The sequence below is a fragment of the Stylophora pistillata genome, chromosome 7 (genome assembly GCF_964205215.1).
Source record: "Stylophora pistillata chromosome 7, jaStyPist1.2, whole genome shotgun sequence".
Taxonomy (NCBI): domain Eukaryota; kingdom Metazoa; phylum Cnidaria; class Anthozoa; order Scleractinia; family Pocilloporidae; genus Stylophora; species Stylophora pistillata.
The window spans coordinates 28,349,560-28,370,716 of record NC_142525.1 but is presented as its reverse complement, the minus strand read 5'-3'; the positions used below and the strand labels follow the sequence as shown (position 1 = coordinate 28,370,716).

At 37.3% G+C, this 21,157-nt stretch overlaps 2 protein-coding genes across 5 annotated transcripts in view; one reads left to right on the top strand and one right to left on the bottom strand.

Moving 5' to 3' along the window:
- The window catches only part of LOC111330609 (activating signal cointegrator 1 complex subunit 2-like), a 15,790-nt gene extending 13,134 nt beyond the window's left edge, over positions 1-2,656 (top strand). The window contains exon 11 of one of the 2 annotated variants that reach the window (XM_088726509.1): positions 1,700-2,656. In XM_088726509.1, the coding sequence (XP_088582635.1) occupies positions 1,700-2,057 (358 nt within the window). In that variant the 3' untranslated portion in view covers positions 2,058-2,656. The remainder of the gene's footprint in view (positions 1-1,699) is intronic. The other variant, XM_088726510.1, reaches the window with a different exon arrangement.
- On the bottom strand, positions 2,533-21,157 carry LOC111330616 (glycerol kinase 3). 3 transcript variants are annotated; one of them, XM_088726512.1, is made up of 20 exons: positions 20,922-21,153; positions 18,041-18,114; positions 17,265-17,371; positions 15,934-16,011; positions 15,702-15,781; positions 14,875-15,012; positions 14,661-14,770; positions 14,428-14,494; positions 14,118-14,153; positions 13,277-13,344; positions 12,573-12,615; positions 12,322-12,402; positions 11,124-11,202; positions 10,306-10,402; positions 9,662-9,746; positions 8,509-8,629; positions 7,326-7,469; positions 6,275-6,355; positions 4,550-4,594; positions 2,533-3,544 (listed from the first exon to the last, which is right to left on the bottom strand). In XM_088726512.1, the coding sequence occupies exons 1-19, from the start codon at positions 21,099-21,101 to the stop codon at positions 4,590-4,592; spliced, it is 1,674 nt and encodes a 557-aa protein (XP_088582638.1). In that variant the 5' UTR covers positions 21,102-21,153; the 3' UTR covers positions 2,533-3,544; positions 4,550-4,589. The 3 variants fall into 3 exon arrangements, with proteins under 3 accessions (XP_088582638.1, XP_088582637.1, XP_088582639.1); XM_088726513.1 differs by having other exon boundaries at positions 3,378-3,544; positions 4,579-4,594; positions 20,922-21,157; XM_088726511.1 differs by lacking the exon at positions 4,550-4,594 and having other exon boundaries at positions 3,224-3,544; positions 20,922-21,156.

Sequence of the window (21,157 nt, the reverse complement as noted above, 5' to 3'; positions counted from 1 at the left end):
GATGTTACGACAATTTCAGTCTGTTTACTATGCAAACTGGCTAGTAGAAATTGAAAACCACCAGCCAAAACTGAATTTCTACTAGTCTGTGGCTAGTGGGCTACCGTTAGTGTCGAGCCCTGATTATCACTTCCTAGCTTATTTTGAAGCTAAGATAATTTGGTTTTCTCAACCGAGTCAATAAATTGTAAATTGTCCACTTTAAAGAGTTCTGAAGCTGAAGTTTCCACAGCGTTAGCTCCTTGTCAGGAGCCACTTCTTCCTCGACCCTTAAAAAGGCGGAGCCAGTTCACAGGCTAGTCAAATATATTTTCCTTCCCAACCATCACGAAGAATATGTGCGCAAGACCGAAACTCATTTCTTTTCTTTCATATTTGTTGTGAGTCACTGTGTTTTGTTCATGTTGTGTAATTTGAATCTCCTAGTTGTTACGTCGTTCATAAACTTCCCACGCTGTTGTCAATGTTTTTGGACAAATCATAGGGGGGGCAGAAATTTAACAAATCGATAGTGGTTTAGCGTGGATAGATAGATACTTTATTGGTAAACACTTCACAGCATGAACTGAATTACGTATTCACAGATATAAAATAAAAATTACTATGTACATGTATTCATCTTATTATTAAAAAATACGTAGTTCGTCGTAAGAGGGAACTTGTACATTATTTGTGGCTGTTGACTATTCTGGCCGAAGCAATTAAAAAAACAGCTTTTAAGTCTGTTTGTCTTGCAACGTGGCAAAGCAAAGGTACGCTCGTGCCTTGACCTATGAGAGCTTACATAGCGGGGTGGTAAAAGTTTGCTTAATTTGTGCTGAGGATCGTTTATTATGTTGCGAAATGTTGCTGTACACATATTTTCATGGTGGTCTTTCACAGTTGGAAGATTCATAATAGCTAAGGCCTGTTCGTATTGCATACCAGGACAAATGATTCTCATGAATCTTTCCTGCATACGTTCTAGTTCTTGGTGGAGGTATTCAGAGAGAGAGAGTAATGAAAAACTTGTGCTGCATAATCGATTACGGATCGTACACATGCCGTATAAAAGAGGCAAAGGTCTTTTGGTGGAACGTTGTCGATACTTTTATCGATAACGATAGTTATCATCACAGTGGTCAAAATGTTTTGGACTCACTTGACGCAGCCAAGCGAGTCCGCATCAACATATCCTAGCCTTGTCTGTACTCTTATCGACAACGGCAAATTGGCCAATCAGTCTGCGACATCACAGCCAATTGTGGTAAAAATCACCTTGCAGCAATCTACAATGGCATATTTAAAAAAATAATTATAATAATAAGTTCTGTATCGTCAAGTCAAAATGCTTAAAAAAAAAAAAAAAAAGCGCAGCAGCCCTCTTTAAATAATATGAACGATAGTCTTTAACCTTTACGCCCTAACATTAGTATTGTATTCTCCGCACTGTTCTTGATAAATTTCGTGTGATAATGACAGGGAGAATTTGTTTTTTTTAACAATCAGAAGCTTGTTAAACTTGTGATCGTTTCCATTATTCTCACGACCTTTACATTTGAGGAGAAATTAGAACCCAGTCACTCTCAGGAGTTAGAAGGGGAAAGGTAACCTTACTCTCTAGATAAACACGTTGGTCAGAATAAAATGGCAACTTGGATCTTTTTTCGACCAAGAAGTTAGAAGTACTCTGTGAATAATCAACTCTCATTTCTTACAGGCCGTTCACTATTCCACGTGTTCTTGGCGGATCTCCTGAGCCGTCTGACGAAGAGAGCGAAGAACAGAGCTCTTCTGGGGAAGGAAAAGCGAAAGAAGATGAACCAGAAATAGACAAAGCACTCGTGAATCGACGCTACCGTGGCCCGCGTAAACCAAAGAAAGGTGAAAAGGACGAAGACGCAGCGAAAGAGGGGCAAAAGGGTGGGCCCAAAGGGCGTGGTAGGGGTGTAAGTGATGCAGAGAAGAAGAACAGAGCACACAATGAACGGAATAAAGGATTGAGAGCCAATCATAACCGAAGGGTTGGCGCAGAAAGAAAGAGAGCAAAAGGAATGGGAATGCTGTCACATCGGTAAAGAATCTGGGCTTGCAGAATCAATGCTACGTCACAGTTGATGAATAACAAACAAAATCTATTATACGAGAGAATGTGTAAAATTGAAACAAGCGGCTGCTGAATGGGCAGAGTTTATTCTGACAAGTGTCGAAAGCCAACGAAAAAGCTCTACACGATGAAAAAGAAGTGTGGTTTCCAAACTAATGATGGCTCTTTTCTTACTGACTTTTTTGCCGTATCTCACTCAATCATCGCCAAGGTTTATCAATGACATGCTTTGAATAGCTCTCCAATAGATATCTCCAGTTATCTGCGAAAGTTGCAAAAGTTAAATTGTTGTATTTCAAATTTCTATGTTTGAATATTTCCTCTATTTCACCCAGAAAGAATGGTGCACCATGGGAAAGAGAACTCTATTGCAAGTTAAACCAAATTTACTTCATGACAATTCCAAAGTACTTCTTTGTAGTCCATGTAACACAAGAGTCAACAAAAAAGTTCATTATTGTTGTTTTAATGTTGATTCAAATGTGATAATGAGTTAAATTGTCACACAAGTAAAATAATCTATCCTATATATAAATCTGATGGATAAATAAATTGGTGTTACCAAGAGAAGGTCATAGCAGAAGAACATCAACAAACACGCTCGTGTGCCATGGTATCAATTCACCCTTTCACTCGTACGTGATTGAAATTTTACTTTTCCCTCAGCTGTCAGTACAACTGCCAAAGAACACGTTATAATAAGCCACCAACTTATCAGGTCTTGTTTAGATGTAATACCAAATGCTCCTGCTAATTTACAAGGAATTCTATTGCATCTAAAGGGGAGAATAACTGCTCTGATCTTAAGAGTAAGGGTTAAAATACCTCAGGTGGTAAGAGGAGCACATTTTGACTGAGTGTCATGAAACCAAAACAAAAGCAATCACAAGGAAGGAAGGAAAAGGAAGGAAAATGTCACAAGAGCTCAAATTTAAACAAGCCTGAAGGAGGTGGGCACAAGAGTGAATAACTTGCTATTGGTTTTAGATTTCAATCAGATTGGTTGATGGGAAGGAGCAAGCTTTCTAGATCTCAAAACAATGTTAAGTAAAACCAAAGCAACTTCAGATTACTGTTGACACTCCATTGAGAATTACTCTAAAACCGACGATCCTTGGAACTGCACTACAAAGTTGATATACTAAACCCTCACCCTTTTTAATGTTATTAATATGGTAATAATACTGGTAATACATGCCACAGACATACCAAAACATAATTCAACAATAAAAAAAAATACTTCGTACATTTTTCCCCTTTGTGGCTAAAATCTCATAGACACAAGAAATAATTATATTAAAAATAAATTTTCTAATAAATTAATATCAAATCAATCATTCAATTAGATATCTTCACACTTTATCTGCTATCTTAGTTTAGAGGCAATCAAACCTATTGCCAAACTACCAAATATAAAAAGTATGGGTCCCACAACTGCAGAGGTTGACTGGGATAAATCTGAAAGACAGAAAAAAAAAGTGCATTTAAAAATAATGCAGGATTACCCATTTAATTCCCAGAAGTGATCGACATGTGAATTCTCCCCGTAACGTCAATACATTATCCAGCAAACAGGTAATGAGAATACCAAAACTTATCAGGTAGAAGTTATAATCTTGATCTAAACCCAAATTCTTGTATCTTATTTACAAGGAAATGTCAAGTAGTTAGAGGGGAGAATTAACAATCAGATCTAGGTAGATAAATCTCTCTCTGGTTTCTCGTGCAGTACAGTTTATTAACATTTGTTTGATAGCAATTCATTTGTTGGACAGCTTTGTCTGCCTATTCATCAACTGGGCCCACGACACAAGAAAAAAATCTGAAAAGGTTAGTTGCAAGGTTTAGCAAGGACTGACGGCTGTGGACCAACTTTGAACCATATGCTGAACTTCACATGGGACAAACCAGGTACAATAGTACTTTTAATCGTCATGTATTTTAAAGGAATGCAACTGATGTAGGGAGCAGTGACTGAAGTTGGCCTATGATCACAGCATGACTCGCATTCAAGCTAGTCTAAATTAATACGGGTTGGCTGGAATTCAACATTGATGTACAGTTGTTCTTGGGAAGTTAGGTATCTAATCTGAGGCTGAAATAGGCTTGGGGCAGTGACCATTCCAGAGCATGCATTGGTCTGCTCACTGTGGCATACAAGCACAAACATCAATACAACTGCAATAATTTGATCCTGTGAAGACAATTCTTAGTTTTGTGTTCTTAAACAGGGAATCAAACTTCCACTTGTGAAAAAGGCAAAGCACTATAACTGAATTTTACTGAGTTAACATTCACTTTCCACTATTTCATGCAACTTGTTTTCAACAAAAATATGCTAAAAAAAATGCAATGTGCCTTGAGCGCAAATGAAAGTATCTTTTACAAGAAAACAACAACAAAAGACAAGCTGACACCATGGTAAAAACAACACAAATAAAGGAAAAATCACGCCAATCTGACCTCCAAAATAACTTCTCTGTTTAACACACCTTTTGTGCATTCAACCTAAAACAACATGAACTTTGCAGTGAAAAAATTTGAAATGACAAAATAAATATAGAAGTGAAAGTGCTGTGTAAAATTGCAGGAAAACAATACTTGAAGGTGTAATCGTGGGATGTGTTAGTCATTATCTAAAGCCACTCTAATTTTTTAAATGGAAAACATATTAAATGCTAAGACTTCAAAGTACTGGAAGTACATGAATCCTGAATGTAATGTTACTCAAAATCACAAAGTAAATGCTGTTGCACATGTAAGCTGGTTACTGTGCCAGTTATGATATCAGCTGAATGTCAATTAGCATAATCAAAGCCATGTTAATTCTACTGTATCTGTCACTGAATTCCACACCAATCGTTGTCAAAGATCTCTACTATGTAGATTGCATTTCTTAATCAAATGTCTGGAAAAGTTACATTTTTTGAAGTGTTATTGATATTGGAATTACCAGACATGCCTGTGTGGATATTTTTCTTCTTGGCATCACATCATATACCACAAGTAACATGTCAAATATAACACTTTAAAACCAAGTGTCGCCTTTCATATTACAGCTTCTAACGGTCACAGTTCTTGAGTGGAGTGACATCAAATATCATGATTCAAAGGTCACTGCCAGTTAAATGTCAGATCCAAGCTCTTATCCAGGCATATCACAGTTTACAGTCTCAAAAAAAACTCCAAAGATAGCCATCAAAGGTCATGAGAAGCATTTTGCAGGTCTTAATTAAGTCAATTCACTGTCAATAGTTCACTTTTCTCCTTAGCAAAGTTATAGCTGTGGTGTGAACATTTCGAACAATTTTGACACTTGGAAGACTTTGACAAGTGAGATGGTTATTACCACAAAGAGTGCATTAAATTAAAAAGATTAAATGGGTGCACCTCATTTGCAAAGAAAGTTTCATTTCTCTTTTTTTATTTGATTACAACCCTGCAGCCATGGCCATGCAAAAAGCTATAGTTAATCATTAGCTGTATTTTCATTATTATTAGCTAGCACAGAAAATTCCCCTTTTAGTGGGCATAAGATCTTCTATAATCTGCTACAGTGTTATATGGATATTATCAGACCTCATCCAGGATAGTCATCAAACACAACATCACCAAAAACAATGTTCTTTTACATGCATTAAGTACCATCTTCTGCATTTAAACACGAAGGCGCGCTAGATAAGGAAGTCTTCCCTGGGAAGACCTAGGCTCATTTGTCACTCACCGTTGACGTGTGCGGGTCAAATTTAAATGCTGGTAGACGAACAAAAGGAGCTAATGAGATATCTGTTGTTTACTTCCACCAGCATGGTGGCATGAGGTAGCGTGCGAACCACCTACTTCGATCTCAAATTTACCGCCCCAAATAAAGACAGTTTCCATTGGAGAAAGGAAATACAAATCTCAAAAATTCTTGTATTGTGATGAAAACGAAACAATTTTGAGGAATGCGCCTGCTGTTCACTGCTTTGGAGTAGCTGTAGCTCAAGCTGACTTGACTCTAAGATACGTATGATGCATGATGTATAATGTATAATGAACTTCATATATACATTGTATTTGACTCTAAGAGTTCTACATCACACGACGGTTGATTGACAAATGGTCCAGTGGGACCTAAGGCTCCTTTTATAGCACGCCTTCGTGTTTAATTCAGTGTGAAAGTTACAATAAACTTGCTTTTGTTACCTTGGTTCTCACCATCATCCACTTCCCACTTCATGGTTCTCTGAACAGCCTTCTTCCATCGAGCATAATGATGATCTCGAGCTTTGAATTGAGAACAAATTCAATGGCATGAAAATAAAATAAAACAAATCATTACTTACCTGTACTCCACTTGATTAGTTTGTTAGCTACACTGAGTTATAATACCTATATTTAGTTTCAAATTTTGCTCTCCAGCTTAACCTTTTTTCATCCTATCACTATCAGTGCAGTATGCATATTCTCCGCACTTTCCTCAGTCTATACATCTCCTACGGCGCTGACAAAGAGAATTTGTTTAAAAATCATGAGCTTCTTCAGTTGGTGATCATTTTCTTTATTCTCCTGACCTTTAAAGTGCCTATGACATAAATTTTTTTTTTCAGTTTTTCTTAGCTTGGTGTAAATAAAAAAACGATTGTAACCTTCAATCCGGCAGAAACGTTTTCAAGCCTGAATTTTTGCACTCTTAAAAGTACTATTTTGTAGTGAAAATTGTCTCGGGGTCTGGGACCTAGTTCAATCCTTGCGACGGCCTTTGTGTTGTAATTTTGTGTACACAAAACACCAAGTTGCGGAACGTGTGGAGGTGAGAGGCGAGTCATTCATTCATTTGAGCGAGTGTCACTCTGCTGATTCTATAGATTATAGAATCCCTCTTTTTGCCGCACTGTCATCCATGTTGGTTTCAATGGCTGTACACAACTTGACGTCATGAAAGAAAATCACCTGACGTTTTAGCCGCACGCAAGAGGGGACAATTTCGTTTGCAGATAGCACGTGTTTTGAACTAAAAAAGAAGGGTTTGACGACATTTCTGCCCGGATTAAAGGTTAAAATCGTTTTTTATATGCATAAAACTAACAAAAACCAAGAAAAAAAAATTCATGTCATAGGCACTTTAAGTTTGATTCATGAGTGGCATTGTAAGGAGAATTAGATCCTAGCCATTGTATACTGTCTAGTAGACAGTGATGAATTGACCTGTCTATGTCTAAGGAACAGGTATATTACAAAAGGTCATCAATCTTACCCTGTGTATTAACAGCTGGCTCAAAGATGTCAGTGTTTACTTGAGACTTGTCCTCTGTGTGAACAGTCCACACTTCCACTCCTTTGGCCATACCAGCAGCCATTGCTGCTCCCAGGGAAGTGGTTTCTGGCATTGTTGGACGCACTGCAAAACAAAAAAAAGTTAAATAGCCCCTTTTCAATTAAAGCCAATTAAAACTGTCACAAATATTTTCAACCTCCTGTAAGTGACTACATTAAATGTGCTGGCCACAGTCCACTTTGTTTTGTCAGAGTCTTCCTATCTCAGCCACAGCTATCTAGACCAGAATCAAACATTCTATCTTTAAAATTATTAGTTTATTTGAGCTACAACCATGGTTTCTAACATCAGTGTGCACTTTCATTCCATTTCCTTCGTTTTCCATGGTTTTTATGAAGAGAATTTTTCAATATTCAAAAGACTGACTTGATTGAGTTGATCATTTCCTTTAATCTCAAGAACTTAAGTGTGATTCAGGGGTTATAACACAAGCAGGGTTTTCAAATTGAAAAAAAGTAGCAGGAGGAAATTATAAAGTAGCCAGAGCACTATTTCATCGCGATAACGGCAGCCTTGTGTACTACACACAGGGTTCTTGCACTTTTTCAGGAACCCAATTCAAAGACTTTCAAAGACTTTTTAGGTCATTTTCAAGGACCTTGGCTCTCAAATTTAAAGACTTTTGCATCAAATAAGAGCTAATAGTAATAAAAAACATTGCTCTGTATTGTTAAAAGTACCAGATAAAAGTCCAACAAGTGTGACTTCAAGCATGCACATCAGAGTGATCACATGCTAGGTACCCAAGGTTATTTTCAATGCACCAATCAGGTACAAAACATATAAAAATCACATGTCAAACATAATCAGATGCAAGATTTGAAAGGAAAACTTGTTTTGCGAATTGTGCTAGAAACTTACACTTTTAACACTGAAAACAAAAGAAAACTTTGACATTGATTCATCTGCACTTATTTTCAAGGACTTTTCAGAAATTTTCATGGACCTGAGTTTAAATTCAAGGGTCCTTGAAAACAAAAAATTAAATTCAAAGACTTTCAAGGAGCACGGGAACCTTGAACACAAGGAGAAATTAGAGGCTGATCACTTGAGGGCATCAAAGGATTAAATTGGGCAAGTTGATGATCATACAGCTGCTTACCTACAGATATTCCCAGGATATCAGCTTGAAGCTGCATCAGCAAGTTGTTCACTGTCATCCCACCATCAACTTGAAGAGATGCAAGCGGTATCCCACAATCCATGTTCATGGCATCCAAGAGCTAACATTGTAAAAAAAAAAAAACCAAAACAAAACAAAACAAAATAATTGATTACATTTATATAGTAATGTGCTCAATAGAAGAGTAATGTAAGGGGTTGCTGTCATTAACCCTCCGAGATCTGATTGTTAACTCTCCCCTCTACCTATTACACATTTCCTTCTAAATAAGTTGGGAGAATTTGGTGTTGGATCAAGATAACAACTTCTACCTGATAAGTTTGAGTTTTCTCATTACCTGTTTATTGGATAATGTATGATTATTACAGGGAGAAGTTATATGTTAATCACTTCTAGGAGTTAAAGGGTTGTACAGATGCAATCATGGAAGAGAACTAGGAAAGGAGAGGGACTTCCTTAACTCTTTATCCATCGCGATCTGATTGTAAATTCTCCCCTCTAGCTGCTACACATTTCCTTGTAAATTAGTTAGGAGAATTTGGTGCTAGATCACTACTTTTACCTGATAAGTTTGAGTATTCTCATTACCTGTTTGCTGGATAATGTGTGAATATTATAGGGGGGAAGTTACATGTTAATCACTGCTGCAAATTCAAAGGTTAAAAATTATAGAGAAGAGGATTTTTCTTCAAAAGATTTGTACCACTTCCTACCAGAGGCCACTGTAAGTCTTAGAACATTAAATAATTCCTTTCTAGGGGTGTGTCTGTCTTTAAGTTGGTAAATCTGTGGTTAAGATGATCAACCCATAGCTATAAGAGGAGAAACCTTGGTTGCAGCCAAAACAAACTATTAATTTTAAAGATAGAATGGTTGATTCTGTTTAGACAAAGGACTGTGGCTAAGGTGGGAAGACTGTGACCAAATAAAAAGGACTGTGGGTAATCTGTGATGGTGATATGTATTAAAACTAGGCTGTTGGTCAGATCAGATGATTGAGGTTGTGATGGGGTGGCTGTGGTTACAATAGGAGGTGTGTGGCTAAGATAAACGACCTGTCAATGCAGTTTCTAGGTTACAATCAAGGAAGCAGATTATGTTAGAGAGTCACTGCATCAACTCCATCTCTTACCTCGCGTGTCTGGAAGCACGTTGCTTCAAGAGTGGCCCTTGCTATGTGTGCCTTGTTGGTAAACTGGGTCAATCCTATGATAACTCTACAAAACAAAGAGCAGTATCAGGAGCAGAGTAAATGTTTGGGTATTAGAGCCTCATGTACTCTCACTGTTAAAAAAAAAGAAAAGACAGGAGAGTTGGGTGAATTACAATAGGCCAAAAATCACAAATTGACCCTTTATAACCTAACATCAGTATGCATATTCTCCATACTGTTCTCTACGCATTCCCTAAGGTGCTTACAAAGAGAATTTGTTTAACAATCAAGAGCTTCTTTTAAAGTTGGTGATCATCTCCTTTATTCTCCTGACCTCATTGTATGATTCAGGGGTGATATTGTAAGGAGAAATGAGATGTTAGTTACTCTCAGGGATTTAAAAGATTAAATAATACTCTGTCAAAATGAATAATTTGTTTCACTCTAGTCAGATGTCTTCTGCTTTTCTCTATTCAATAATATTTGAAAAAGTTGATAAGAGTCCATTTGTGCTAAACATATAACATAGAAATACAATAATGTATGCCTGAAACAAGTATGTGACAAAAACTATTGAGGTTTACACTATAGAAAAAACAACTACAATTATTTTATTAACCTACCCTCTTGCATCTGTCTGCCAATAGGGAGCAAACAGACCGGAGAAGGCTGGAACAAAGTACACACCACCTGAAGTCTCTACACTGGCTGCTAGGGTTTCTGGGAACAAAATAAGATGTACTATGTCATGCATAGAGCTGTAAGTTAAGGGAGCAGGGATGGTGCAGTGGTGAGAGCGCTCACCTCCCATCACTATGGCCTGGGTTCAATTCCCAGACCTGGCATCACATGTGGGTTGAGTTTGTGGTTGGTTATTGTCCTTGCTCTGAGGGTTTTTCTCTAGGTCCTCCGGTTTTCCTCCCTTGGCAAAAACCAACATTCCAAATTCCAATTCAATCTGGAATCAAGTGTTTTTAACATGAGCCACCAGCTCTGAAGATTGGACAACCACTTCCTACATTATCAACTTTATTTATTTAAGTTCATGGCTATTAGTAGTGGCCCCTTTCATTTACTGCTTGGTTTGGACAACTTTCATATGAATGTCTTGGATTAACTACTGTAACAGTATCTGAGCAACTGTTCAACCATGCACCCCTCCCCTAAATAATGACAGTCATAACAAGTTAGGATTAATGTTGGGTTAGGGGAGGGGGGGAGGGGTGTAGATTTGTATAAGAGAAAGGTGTCCAACAAAGTGCATTAATTCATGTGACTTTCTGAATTTTTCATTGTCCTATAAAATTAGGCATGGGTTCTGCTGCAACCCTCAAGGTGGTGATATTCCAAAGGGTGCTCAGGTACATAAGTTACAAGGACCAGGGTATACTGTATAGTTTGTACAACAGTATGAATAAGCTATTTTAGATTTGTAGCTTACCGATCTCTGATGCCGTGCTGATCATATTGAGATTATCTCTTAACCACTTTACAGCTGCACCAGTGATGGCAACTGAACCCTAAAATGAATAAAAAAAAATTGCATTTCTATGATTTATAATATTTACAATATTTACATGGGGAAAAGAGGTGGGTATTTTTAAAGAGCCAAGTCGGGTGTAATTCTTTGTGAACAAAAGAACACCACTTGCATTAAACCCTATTGTTTTATGATTAGATACTAGTCTGACCCAAGTAACCCTCACACTACTTCATCAAGTAATTTTGGTTTTATCAACTGAGTTGATAATGTAAGTTGGCCACCATAAAGAGTTTCAAAGTGACGTTAAGAGTGCTAGCCCCTTGTCAGAGCAGATGGAGAAAATGTAATTACAAAAAATCCGAGCCCCAGATGGGACTTGAACCCACGACACTCTGTGATCTAGTCAGATGCTCTAGCCACTGAGCTACTGGAGACTCTATGGTGAGCAAGGGTCAATTTGGGGATCTCAACTGGAACTGCATCACACGGCTACACAGCCAAGTATTGAGCAGCGCATGGGAAACTCACTAACAGCATCACGTTGTCACATTAAAGCATATCAAGATGCAGCCAACCAACCTCCAAAGTGAGCATGTGAAGATGAAACAAATTTAATGTAATTAGAAAAAATCCAAGCCCCAGATGGGGCTTGATTGGAGAAAAAAAATTAAACTCTTTATAGTATTTATATTATCAACTCAGTTGATAAAATCAAAATTACTTCATTACTCCCACCAATACAACACCACTGTTTTTTAGAATCTTAATTACCCCCTTCATCACATTTCTGAGGGGGGCTTTGGGATTCTCGGTTTTGCGGTTTTGACTGTTTTTGGATCGGTTTTTCGGTTTTTGGGCCAAAAAGGTTCAGTTTTTCGGTTTTGATGTTCAGAGCGGTTTGCGGATTTTATGTGTTTTTGCATTCGGTTTTCGGTTTTCACGAAAATCCCGATGCGGTTTTTGATTTTTTCTTTTTGACCCCTTTAAAAGTGAAAATGAAGCGGTTTTGTCAGGTTTGCATGCAGTTTTCGGTTTTGTTGCCTTTTTTAGTCGGTTTTTCGGTTTTGGAGGTTTTTTTCTCTAGTTTTGCGGTTTCCCAGAGGCCCCAATGCCCCCTCATTTCTGGTTCTCTAGCTATTATTAGTTTTGTAATCACCTCTAAAGCATAGACTGTGGGTTGGTCAGGACCCAGCTTGTAAGCAACAGTTGTCAGCAAACCATTTTGAGAGAGGACCACCTTTTGAATTGAAAAAAAAAAAATATAATAATAATAAATAATAATAATAACAACAATAATAATGAACAACCAGCAAACAAAATCAGAAAAAATAACATATAGAGAATGGTCACAGACATAGCATTCATATCACTTTTTCTCTGAAAGTATGTCACAGCAGAGTTTGGTACCTCTTGTCCTGTGTTGTAGAGGAGAAAACATCCAGTCCCGTAGCTATGTAGATGAAAAAAACAGCATGATAGTGACTGAGAGTGTGATTATTTAGATTTTCCTCAATTATGATAAATATTTTATTTGAGAGCCTTGTTAGAGGTAAGGACAGGAAAAAGGAAGCAAAATCTCTTAATCTTTGTTTTTCTTTTCTCTCACATCCTGCCTTTTAATGTGAAGCAGTGCACACTAATGGTGAATCCATGTTTGTATTTACGCATTTTTATGCTTGTTCATCCATGTTTGTATTTATACATTTCCCTCCCACTTTCCACAATCATAAAGTTTCTGGTTTCCACCTTCTCCTCTCCCATTCCCCTGTTCTCCTAAGCTCCCAGCCATTGGTCCTCTCCTTCATCTAGGTTGTTCTAGGAAAGATTCCCTCAACCATGCCAAGGAAGTCGCAGTTACCCAATGGTTGGCATGCGGGACTTTGGGTTTAGAGGTCTAGGTCACAGACAAGGCATGTTAATTGTGTTATTAAGCAAGGCACATTATTCTCGCCGTGCCTTGCCCTTTCATATTGCTTCATGCTACAGAAACCTAGACAAGCTTTGGCTGCATGTGAGCCACCTGACTCAAGTGTAGACTTTACTTTCATCTCTTCACCCTACCCTACCACGGGCACCTTGGTAGGACAGAGAAGCAACTTTCGACAACTTACGTGTTTTTGGCATCTCCCTGATTAAAGCACAGTTGTCCAACTAATGCTGCTTGCTGATCACCAAGGCACTATCATCAAAAAAACAATAATATTAAATCAAAACTATTCTCCTTTATTTGGTCTTTATAAATCATGTTTGCAGACACTGTTTCCCTGCATGCCATACGACTCCCAGTTTCTTTATGACTAAACTATCGAAATAAACTTGTTGGTTCTTGTTCTTGTCAGCTGTTGCTGTGACATATCTTGTCTGTCTCTAAGAGGCCACTTGCTGTTAGTAATCCTATATTTTAACAAAATGTCTTAATTGTTGAAAAACAATTGTCTTTTTTTTATCAAAAAAGTGTGGTATATTATGACTTAATACATAGATTTAGCCAAGCCTAAAAGCAGAGCTCCCAAGTGCATAATATTAATGATAACATAAAAGATGTGCATTTGCCAAGACTCGCCTGAGTCACCCCTCCCTTAGGCACGTACGTACGCTCGGTCAGTCGTGTGACAACCAAACGAAAAGGGGTTGACCATATTCCATGGGTATGGGGCTCTGCCCCACGTGCGCTTCGCATGAGTGGGAGCACTGTTATCAAACAATTTGAGTTACCTTTACCCTTTCACTCCCAAGATCTCAATACTAATTCTCCTTTTCCTCTGTTATACCTTTTTTTTTCTATTTAAGTGCTGAGAATTTAGTGTTGAATCATACGATATCTCCTTCTTGGTGTTTTTCTTTATTCTCATCACCTGTCTGCTTGATATTGTACTGATATTGTAAGGAGAAATTTCTTCTTGGTCACTCTTAAGAGTGAGAGGGTAAAGTACAAAATAATACAGAACATACCCCCGATATAGGCACTCCACTGAGAGGACCATCAACCTGAAAATAAGAGAATAACAACCTTATAACGATTCTCTTAATACGCTTAGAGAGAAGTTTGCTAAAGAAAGTAAAACATTTTCAACTCTACGACTCTACCTTATACAACAATACCTTATACGACTCTACAGTATACAACAAAATTTACCACATTTCATGCTTTTAGATTATCAAGACTTTCATATTATCAGCCTCTCCAAAACTGGATTAAAATTTGCTTCAAATGTGTTTGTTAAATCAGGGTTTTAATCAAATAAATGTTGCTTTGTCTTACAAGTTTCCCATATATTTCTGAGGAACTCTTCACAGTTGGTAAAACTGACATTGGAATGCTGAAGAATCTGAAAAGAACAGTTATTATGATGTAATAAGTTAGAAAGAAACTAAAAGGTGCTCAAAACCCTTACAACAAGATAAATTCTCTTCAAATTCTACTACTCAAAAAACTCAACAGATTCTTGCTGTTTCATAAATAAAACCCCCCTTGATGAAAAATACCAAACATACTCGCACAAGTATGGATCCCAGGCTTGAGTCTTAAGGTTAAGAAGCATGGTCCGCGAAGCATTTGTGATGTCAGTGATGTGCAAGCCCCCTTTTTTACCACCAGTCAGGTTCTGAGGAAACAAATAATTAACAATTAGTATAAAAGAAAAACAGTCTTATATAACAGCACATCTACTGAAAGCAGGACCCTCGGATAATGGAAACTAAGAATTACCCAAATTAGCCATGAGTCCACAGTACCAAACAGACACCTGTCTTCTTCTACAGCCTTTTTCACTGCCTCAACATTGTCAATCAGCCACTTTAACTTCACTGCACTGAAGTAAGTGTTGATTGGAAGGCCACACAATGCCTACAAGAAAAAAAAATTATCAAAGTAAAATAATTTCTGCGACAAAATTCAAATTTACACACAAGCCTGAGGAATACAACATGCAAATTATAAGTTAGAGTGCTTGTCCCTCACTAATGTGGCTTGGGTTTAACTTCTAGACCTGGCATCATATTGCTAGTTTAGTTTGTTGTGCGTTGTTGTTCTAACTTGAAAGGTTTTACTCCAGAATCTCTGTTTTATTCTCTTTGTAAAAAAAAAAAAAACAAACAAAAAACGAAACAAAACAAACCAACTCTTCACTTTCAAAGTAAATTCAACCTTGGTGGATTTAGCAAATAAAAACTTGTAGCAAATGCCTTCTCCAGTTTATTCATTTGGAAGCATTCAGCCCTCAACTAAAGTTTAATTTACAGTTCTGTATTCTGGAAAGAACAATACTCATCTTTAAATTGATGGAAATATTGAAGTACAAATATTGAAGTACAATCACCCCACTTACATTGCAATTAAGAAAAAAATTCCCACTTTCAAAAACTTTGGTCTTATAGCTTTAGAAACTCTTCACCGTTGCCAATTTACTTTATCACCTCAGTTGATAAAACCAAATTATCTTGTAATAACCACCACAGTTCTTGTGCAACGTTATCCCAACCCCCCTCTCCCACCCCCCCCACCCCCCCCAACCCCCACATCCAGAATACACTTACTCTGACATGTTCTCGGGTCTTTTCTGGGGTGTTTGCTTCAAAGTGATCCACAGTTGATTTTGTCCTTGTGTCAAGCCAAACTGTAAATATAGATAAACTCATATCACTTTGCACTTCATTAAACAATTAGGCAATTTCCTGAAGTGGCGAGAAACACACAAAAATATGTTTTGTGACAGGTCAGCATACAACTTTGAAACAACAGATTAATTCTTGGAGCATTCATACTGACTTATAGCATTGTGAAGTGGTTCCCCTGTGACCTTGTCCCAAACCACTGTTGTTTCTCTCTGATTTGTAATTCCAACAGCTATGAGTGATAAAACAGGATAAGAAATTGAGAATTTTAATGAGACATAGGTGATCCCTGGAGGCATAAGTCAATATGTGAATTCATAAAAATTTGAAAAAGGCATTCAAGTTCACTGAGTTATTGTCTTACCTCCCACATTAATTTATTACAACCTTAATGTTACGCATTTTCGCAGGATTTAACTTACGCAATTTTCGTGACTGTAAAAAAACTCGCAAAATTAAAGACACTTGAAGAAAAGTTTCCACAAAAATTGACTGCCCAAAATTTAACACCCTGCAACATAATTGTTTAGCCAATATCAATGTCAGTTTACTACATAACTATCTTGTCCATGTTTTCTGTCTAGTGTCTGAGACCAACTGTTTGTTAATGCAGATAAGTATTTTGACAAATATATAATTATAAAGATATATATATATATATTTTTGACCAAATTGCCAAATTAAAGCCCAACCAAATATACCCTTTCTATTTACACAAAATTAATTTCCAGCACAAATATGTAACAATAAGGCACCACAAGTCACAAAATCTGCTTTGTTTTCACATGCCAAAAATCAAGTCTAGGACAACTTGTGGTTCTGTGAATCTAGTCAAATAATTAATGTTCTGGACTCCACACAAAAAGGTTTGGGTTTAGGCCCTGAGTTATATCGTATGTTTTTTTCTTTTTTTTCTCTTTTTGGAAAAACAGTGAACTCTTAGGATGCCTCTCTCCAGCCAGGAATATGGACAAAGCCAAACTGTGAGGGAAACTTGATAAAGGGGAACAGCAATATCAATATTACTACAACCTGGCAATGCACTAACTCTAAGAGTCCACAGTGGTTCAATGGCTAAGAGTGATGAAGGGAAGAATCCTAAGGTACAAGAGTTCCATTTCTTGTAGACTCAGAAATTTCTCTTTTTCCCACACTTGTGACAAGAATAAAAATAACTTCTAGCTGTCATCCCTTCACACTGTGACATCAGTTTGCATGTTCTCCATACACTTTCCCAAAGTGCTGACAAGGAGAATTTGTATAACAATCAGAGCTTCTTGAGTTGGTGATCATTTACTTTATTCTCGTGACCCAAATGCTTGATTCAGGAGTGATATTGTAAGGAGAAATTAGATACTGGTCAAGAGGTCAAAGAGTTTATATTATATCATTCTACCACTGAAACTGGGATACAATCAGGGGCCATTATAGTTTAAGATAGCTGGATAACCGTGGATATACAATGTAAATATTTCTGTGAATCACCTTTGATGTCAGCTGGGTTGATTTTCAAGTCTTTGCAGCTGTGTAGTGTCTGCTCCATACACTGATACACAGATGATAAAATCTCCTTGGGATCTTGCTCCACCCATCTATAACAACCATTATACAATTTATGTCATAGATTGTAAGAAAGGTAAAGGTAAAGTCTGTTTATGAGCCTAGTGGTCCATTAGGCCGGTGCTTAACTCCCGTTTCTGTAGCATGAAGCGACTAGGAGTATTTCTACTCAGTTGAAGCTAAATGAGCGATAAGTGAAAGATAAAGGGAAACAGTCAATGGGTCCTTTGTTCTTTAAGAATATTCTTCAGCACTGACTTTATGAGGGGCTCCCAGATCAAATCTTTTCAAAGTCCCCAAAGGGAGAACCAAGTCATTAAATGGTCTCCACAGAGAAGAACTACCCTCTTGAAAAATCTTTGGACTTAGAGAATTGATGAGAAGTACTCAAATTTGTTTTGCAAACAAACAATCAATCAGTAACAATACTTAATATGCAAATGTTCATCTTATACAAATGTTTATGTTTAACCATAAATATCAGGTAAACTGATGTACCATAGGTTACCACATTGGCAATTTAATGTTCAAATACTTTTCTTTGCCCTAGCCACTATTAAGGTCCCCATTTGGAGTGCTGTGTCACAACCAACTTTCAATACCTGTGGCTTTATTATTATTTTTTTTTACCAAATACATGTAAAAATTGTTGTCATTCATAGAGAGGTAATTTACATGTAGAGTGGCATCGGAATACCTACCCTTCTTTGGGATAAACACTGTTCACCTCCACTTGGTGAAAGGCAAGTAGTTCAGCAGTTTTACTGGCAAAGAGCTGCAATAAATTACAAATTTCAAATTTGGGATCCAGCAGAATAAAGTTATCATCAATGTTTTTTAACACCGTGTCTCCATGTCTGAGGGTGAGTTCTTTCAAACTTCTTATTTAACCCTTTAGCTCCCAAGATCTGATTGTTAATTCTCCCCTCTAACTGCTACACATTTCCTCATATATTAGTTACAAGAATTTGGTGTCATATCATGATAACAACTTCTACCTGACAAGTTTAAATATTCTTATCATCTACTTAGTTCTTATTAACTGAGCGGGAGGTCTGTATGGGAGAATCTTGACAGAGGTCGCCAGTACAGACTGAACACAGTGAGGTCTGTACCAGCAACCGAGGTCACGATTCTCCCATACAGACCGACCTAGCTCGGTTAATAAGATGTTAATTATATGGCTGTTTAGTATATGCCAATTTTTTATATTCTTTGTACCTTTTTTTTTTTCTAGACCGGTCTAGATGCTGGTCTAGGTGGGAAAATCTAGACCGCTTTCAATGTTGATTTCAGCCAATCAAATTCGTGAATTTGGTAGTTCCCAGTCCTTGTGAGACACAGCCATATAATAATTAACAACTATTCACCGAAGTGGAGATGGTTAGTGATGGATATTTACCTTGCCGCTTCGCGGCTCGGTAAATATCCACCGCTAACCACCGACACTGAGGTGAATAGTTGTTTTAGTATATACTAAAACAGTGAGATAATATACACCACCAAAAATTGATTTTAATTCATCCGATTCCAACATTTCAACATTTTCCCGCGCGTAACGATCCAACGCGGCTCGGATCGCGGTAAGTGATTTTTTGTTGTAAAAACTGCCATCTCGTTTTTTCGCTGACAGATAAAATTTCTGAAGACATTTTGTTTAGCTCTGGTGGCGACATTTCTTCAAATGGTGTTGCAAACTCTTTCTGTATTTGAAACCATTCTGTAAAAAATACCATTCAACTTTGATTTTCAAGTAAACAAGTGAGGTTACCCAAGATTAATTTGCATTTGTAAACAAAACCTTTTTCATTGGTTTTTATCGATAAACTCCCGGTTACCATTACCTTTAAACACAGCCAAACCAAATTTAGTCACTTTCTCTGTGTTTTCAGTGACTGCTTCGTTGTTATTTCAGTGATTTCTTCGCTTGTCACAGATGCAAACCGGCACGCCACTTTTTCTCGAGTTGCTCGGAGGTAAATAGCAAAGGATATTCGGAGTTTGACTAGCCAATCAGAGCGCGCCTTCAACGCTATCCACTGTTTTAGTATATACTAATTATGGATAATGCATGGATATTGTGGGGAGAAATTACATGTTCATCAATCCTGGGAGTGAAAAGGTTAAGATCGAGTATTGGATGCTTGTTTGGAAATTCCAAGCTATTAAAAAAAGTTATGATGCCTTTCTAGTGGACAAAACTGTTTCTTACATACAAACAGAAAACCTCCTGCATCCTACATGTTTATGAGTACCCTGTTCCATAAAAGAAAGATGGTTTTAAAAATATATTGTCTAATTGACATATTCAAACTGTAATTGAATGGTAACAAATAATAGTATTAACAACAATAATAATAAAAATAACAATAGTAACATAATAATAATTTAAAAGGGCTAAATTGACAGCCTAGTGGTCCCCAAATCCTCTGATTACCTGTTTCTTTTAAATTTTGTCTGTTGATTGCAAATAATTTCCCCATTTCATTGCAACTCAATTTTTTGAGACTTTTGTTTCATACAAAAAGGAGTTTTAAGATATTCCGCAATTCCGCTGATCCACACCGTTCCTTCGTTCCATCATTTATTTGAATAACTCAAGGTATCGTTTTTCTCAGCCTCTTCGCAAATTTAGCGGCTCTTTTCGGCCGACAGTAAGTCGCTGATTCAAACAGGAAAATGCTCTCTTTTCAATTAATAAAAAAAATTCCTCAAAGCTTCCATGATGTGCAGATCACATCTATTGAGGCAATAGCTACAACACAATAAATTATTGCAATTGTGTGACAACATTTTTGGTATCGTGGCGTGTCACGTTCAAAGTGCGACTACCGTCTTGACAGCTGTAACCATAGATGGCAAGACGCGTTGGCCTTGCAGGCAATCTACTGCAATAAAACTGGGTGTGTGTATGATTTGACAGCCTCTGACCCCAGAAAAGTTAATTTCGAAATATAACAAACAAAAAAGTAATGCCATAAAAACGAAAAATATCACTCTACAGTGGCGTTCAAACATAATTTGTTTAGCTAAGATCGACAGCTAGAATTGTATTTCATTACTGTTCGTAACAATTTAAACCTTGCGGGCTGAAAACATCCATCCATGATCTAATTTAATTTACTGTCAAATCTTGAGGATAAACACTAGAAATTTGAGAGTTTTTCTGGGTTACAACTTCCGAGGGAGAAAGAGTTGTTTACATTACGATCGGGATCACGGAGGAATGTTTATTTCGTAAATCCTGTTTACAGTGGCATCCAACAAAGCGCGTTTTTTTTTTAGTCAGCTGAGGGGTGCTGCCCAGACAATATATACCTAGTGTTGTATGATTTCTCGTTGATCTGATGAAACTGACTAATCTTGCCTGAGAAAATCTAGCGGAATGTAACATTATCAAGAAGAGACATCGAGTTGTTTCGTGCGTTCAAAGTATTTGCGCGAGACACGATCAGTAGATTGTGTGTCACTCATTTCACACACTGAACTGCTCAGACTATAGTTATAATTTGATTGCAAAAATAATACTGTTTAGTTGCAAAAATATACCCAGTTTCTCTAAGAAATTGATTTACCACTCACCAAAAACCTACTGCTGGAAGTTCCTTGATCGATCGCTCCAACAAGAGGTCCAAAGTCCTTGAAATCGCCTTCACCCGACATCGCCATGCTGTAAATCTTCCTCTGACGACAGAAACCGCTGGGCGAAGCTGTTAAGACCCGTGAAGATCGGAGAAGTGTGCAACAATATCGAATTTTCATCTGCCAATACTCGATTTCTGTGCACAAACTTGAATATATTAACAACACGAAGAAAA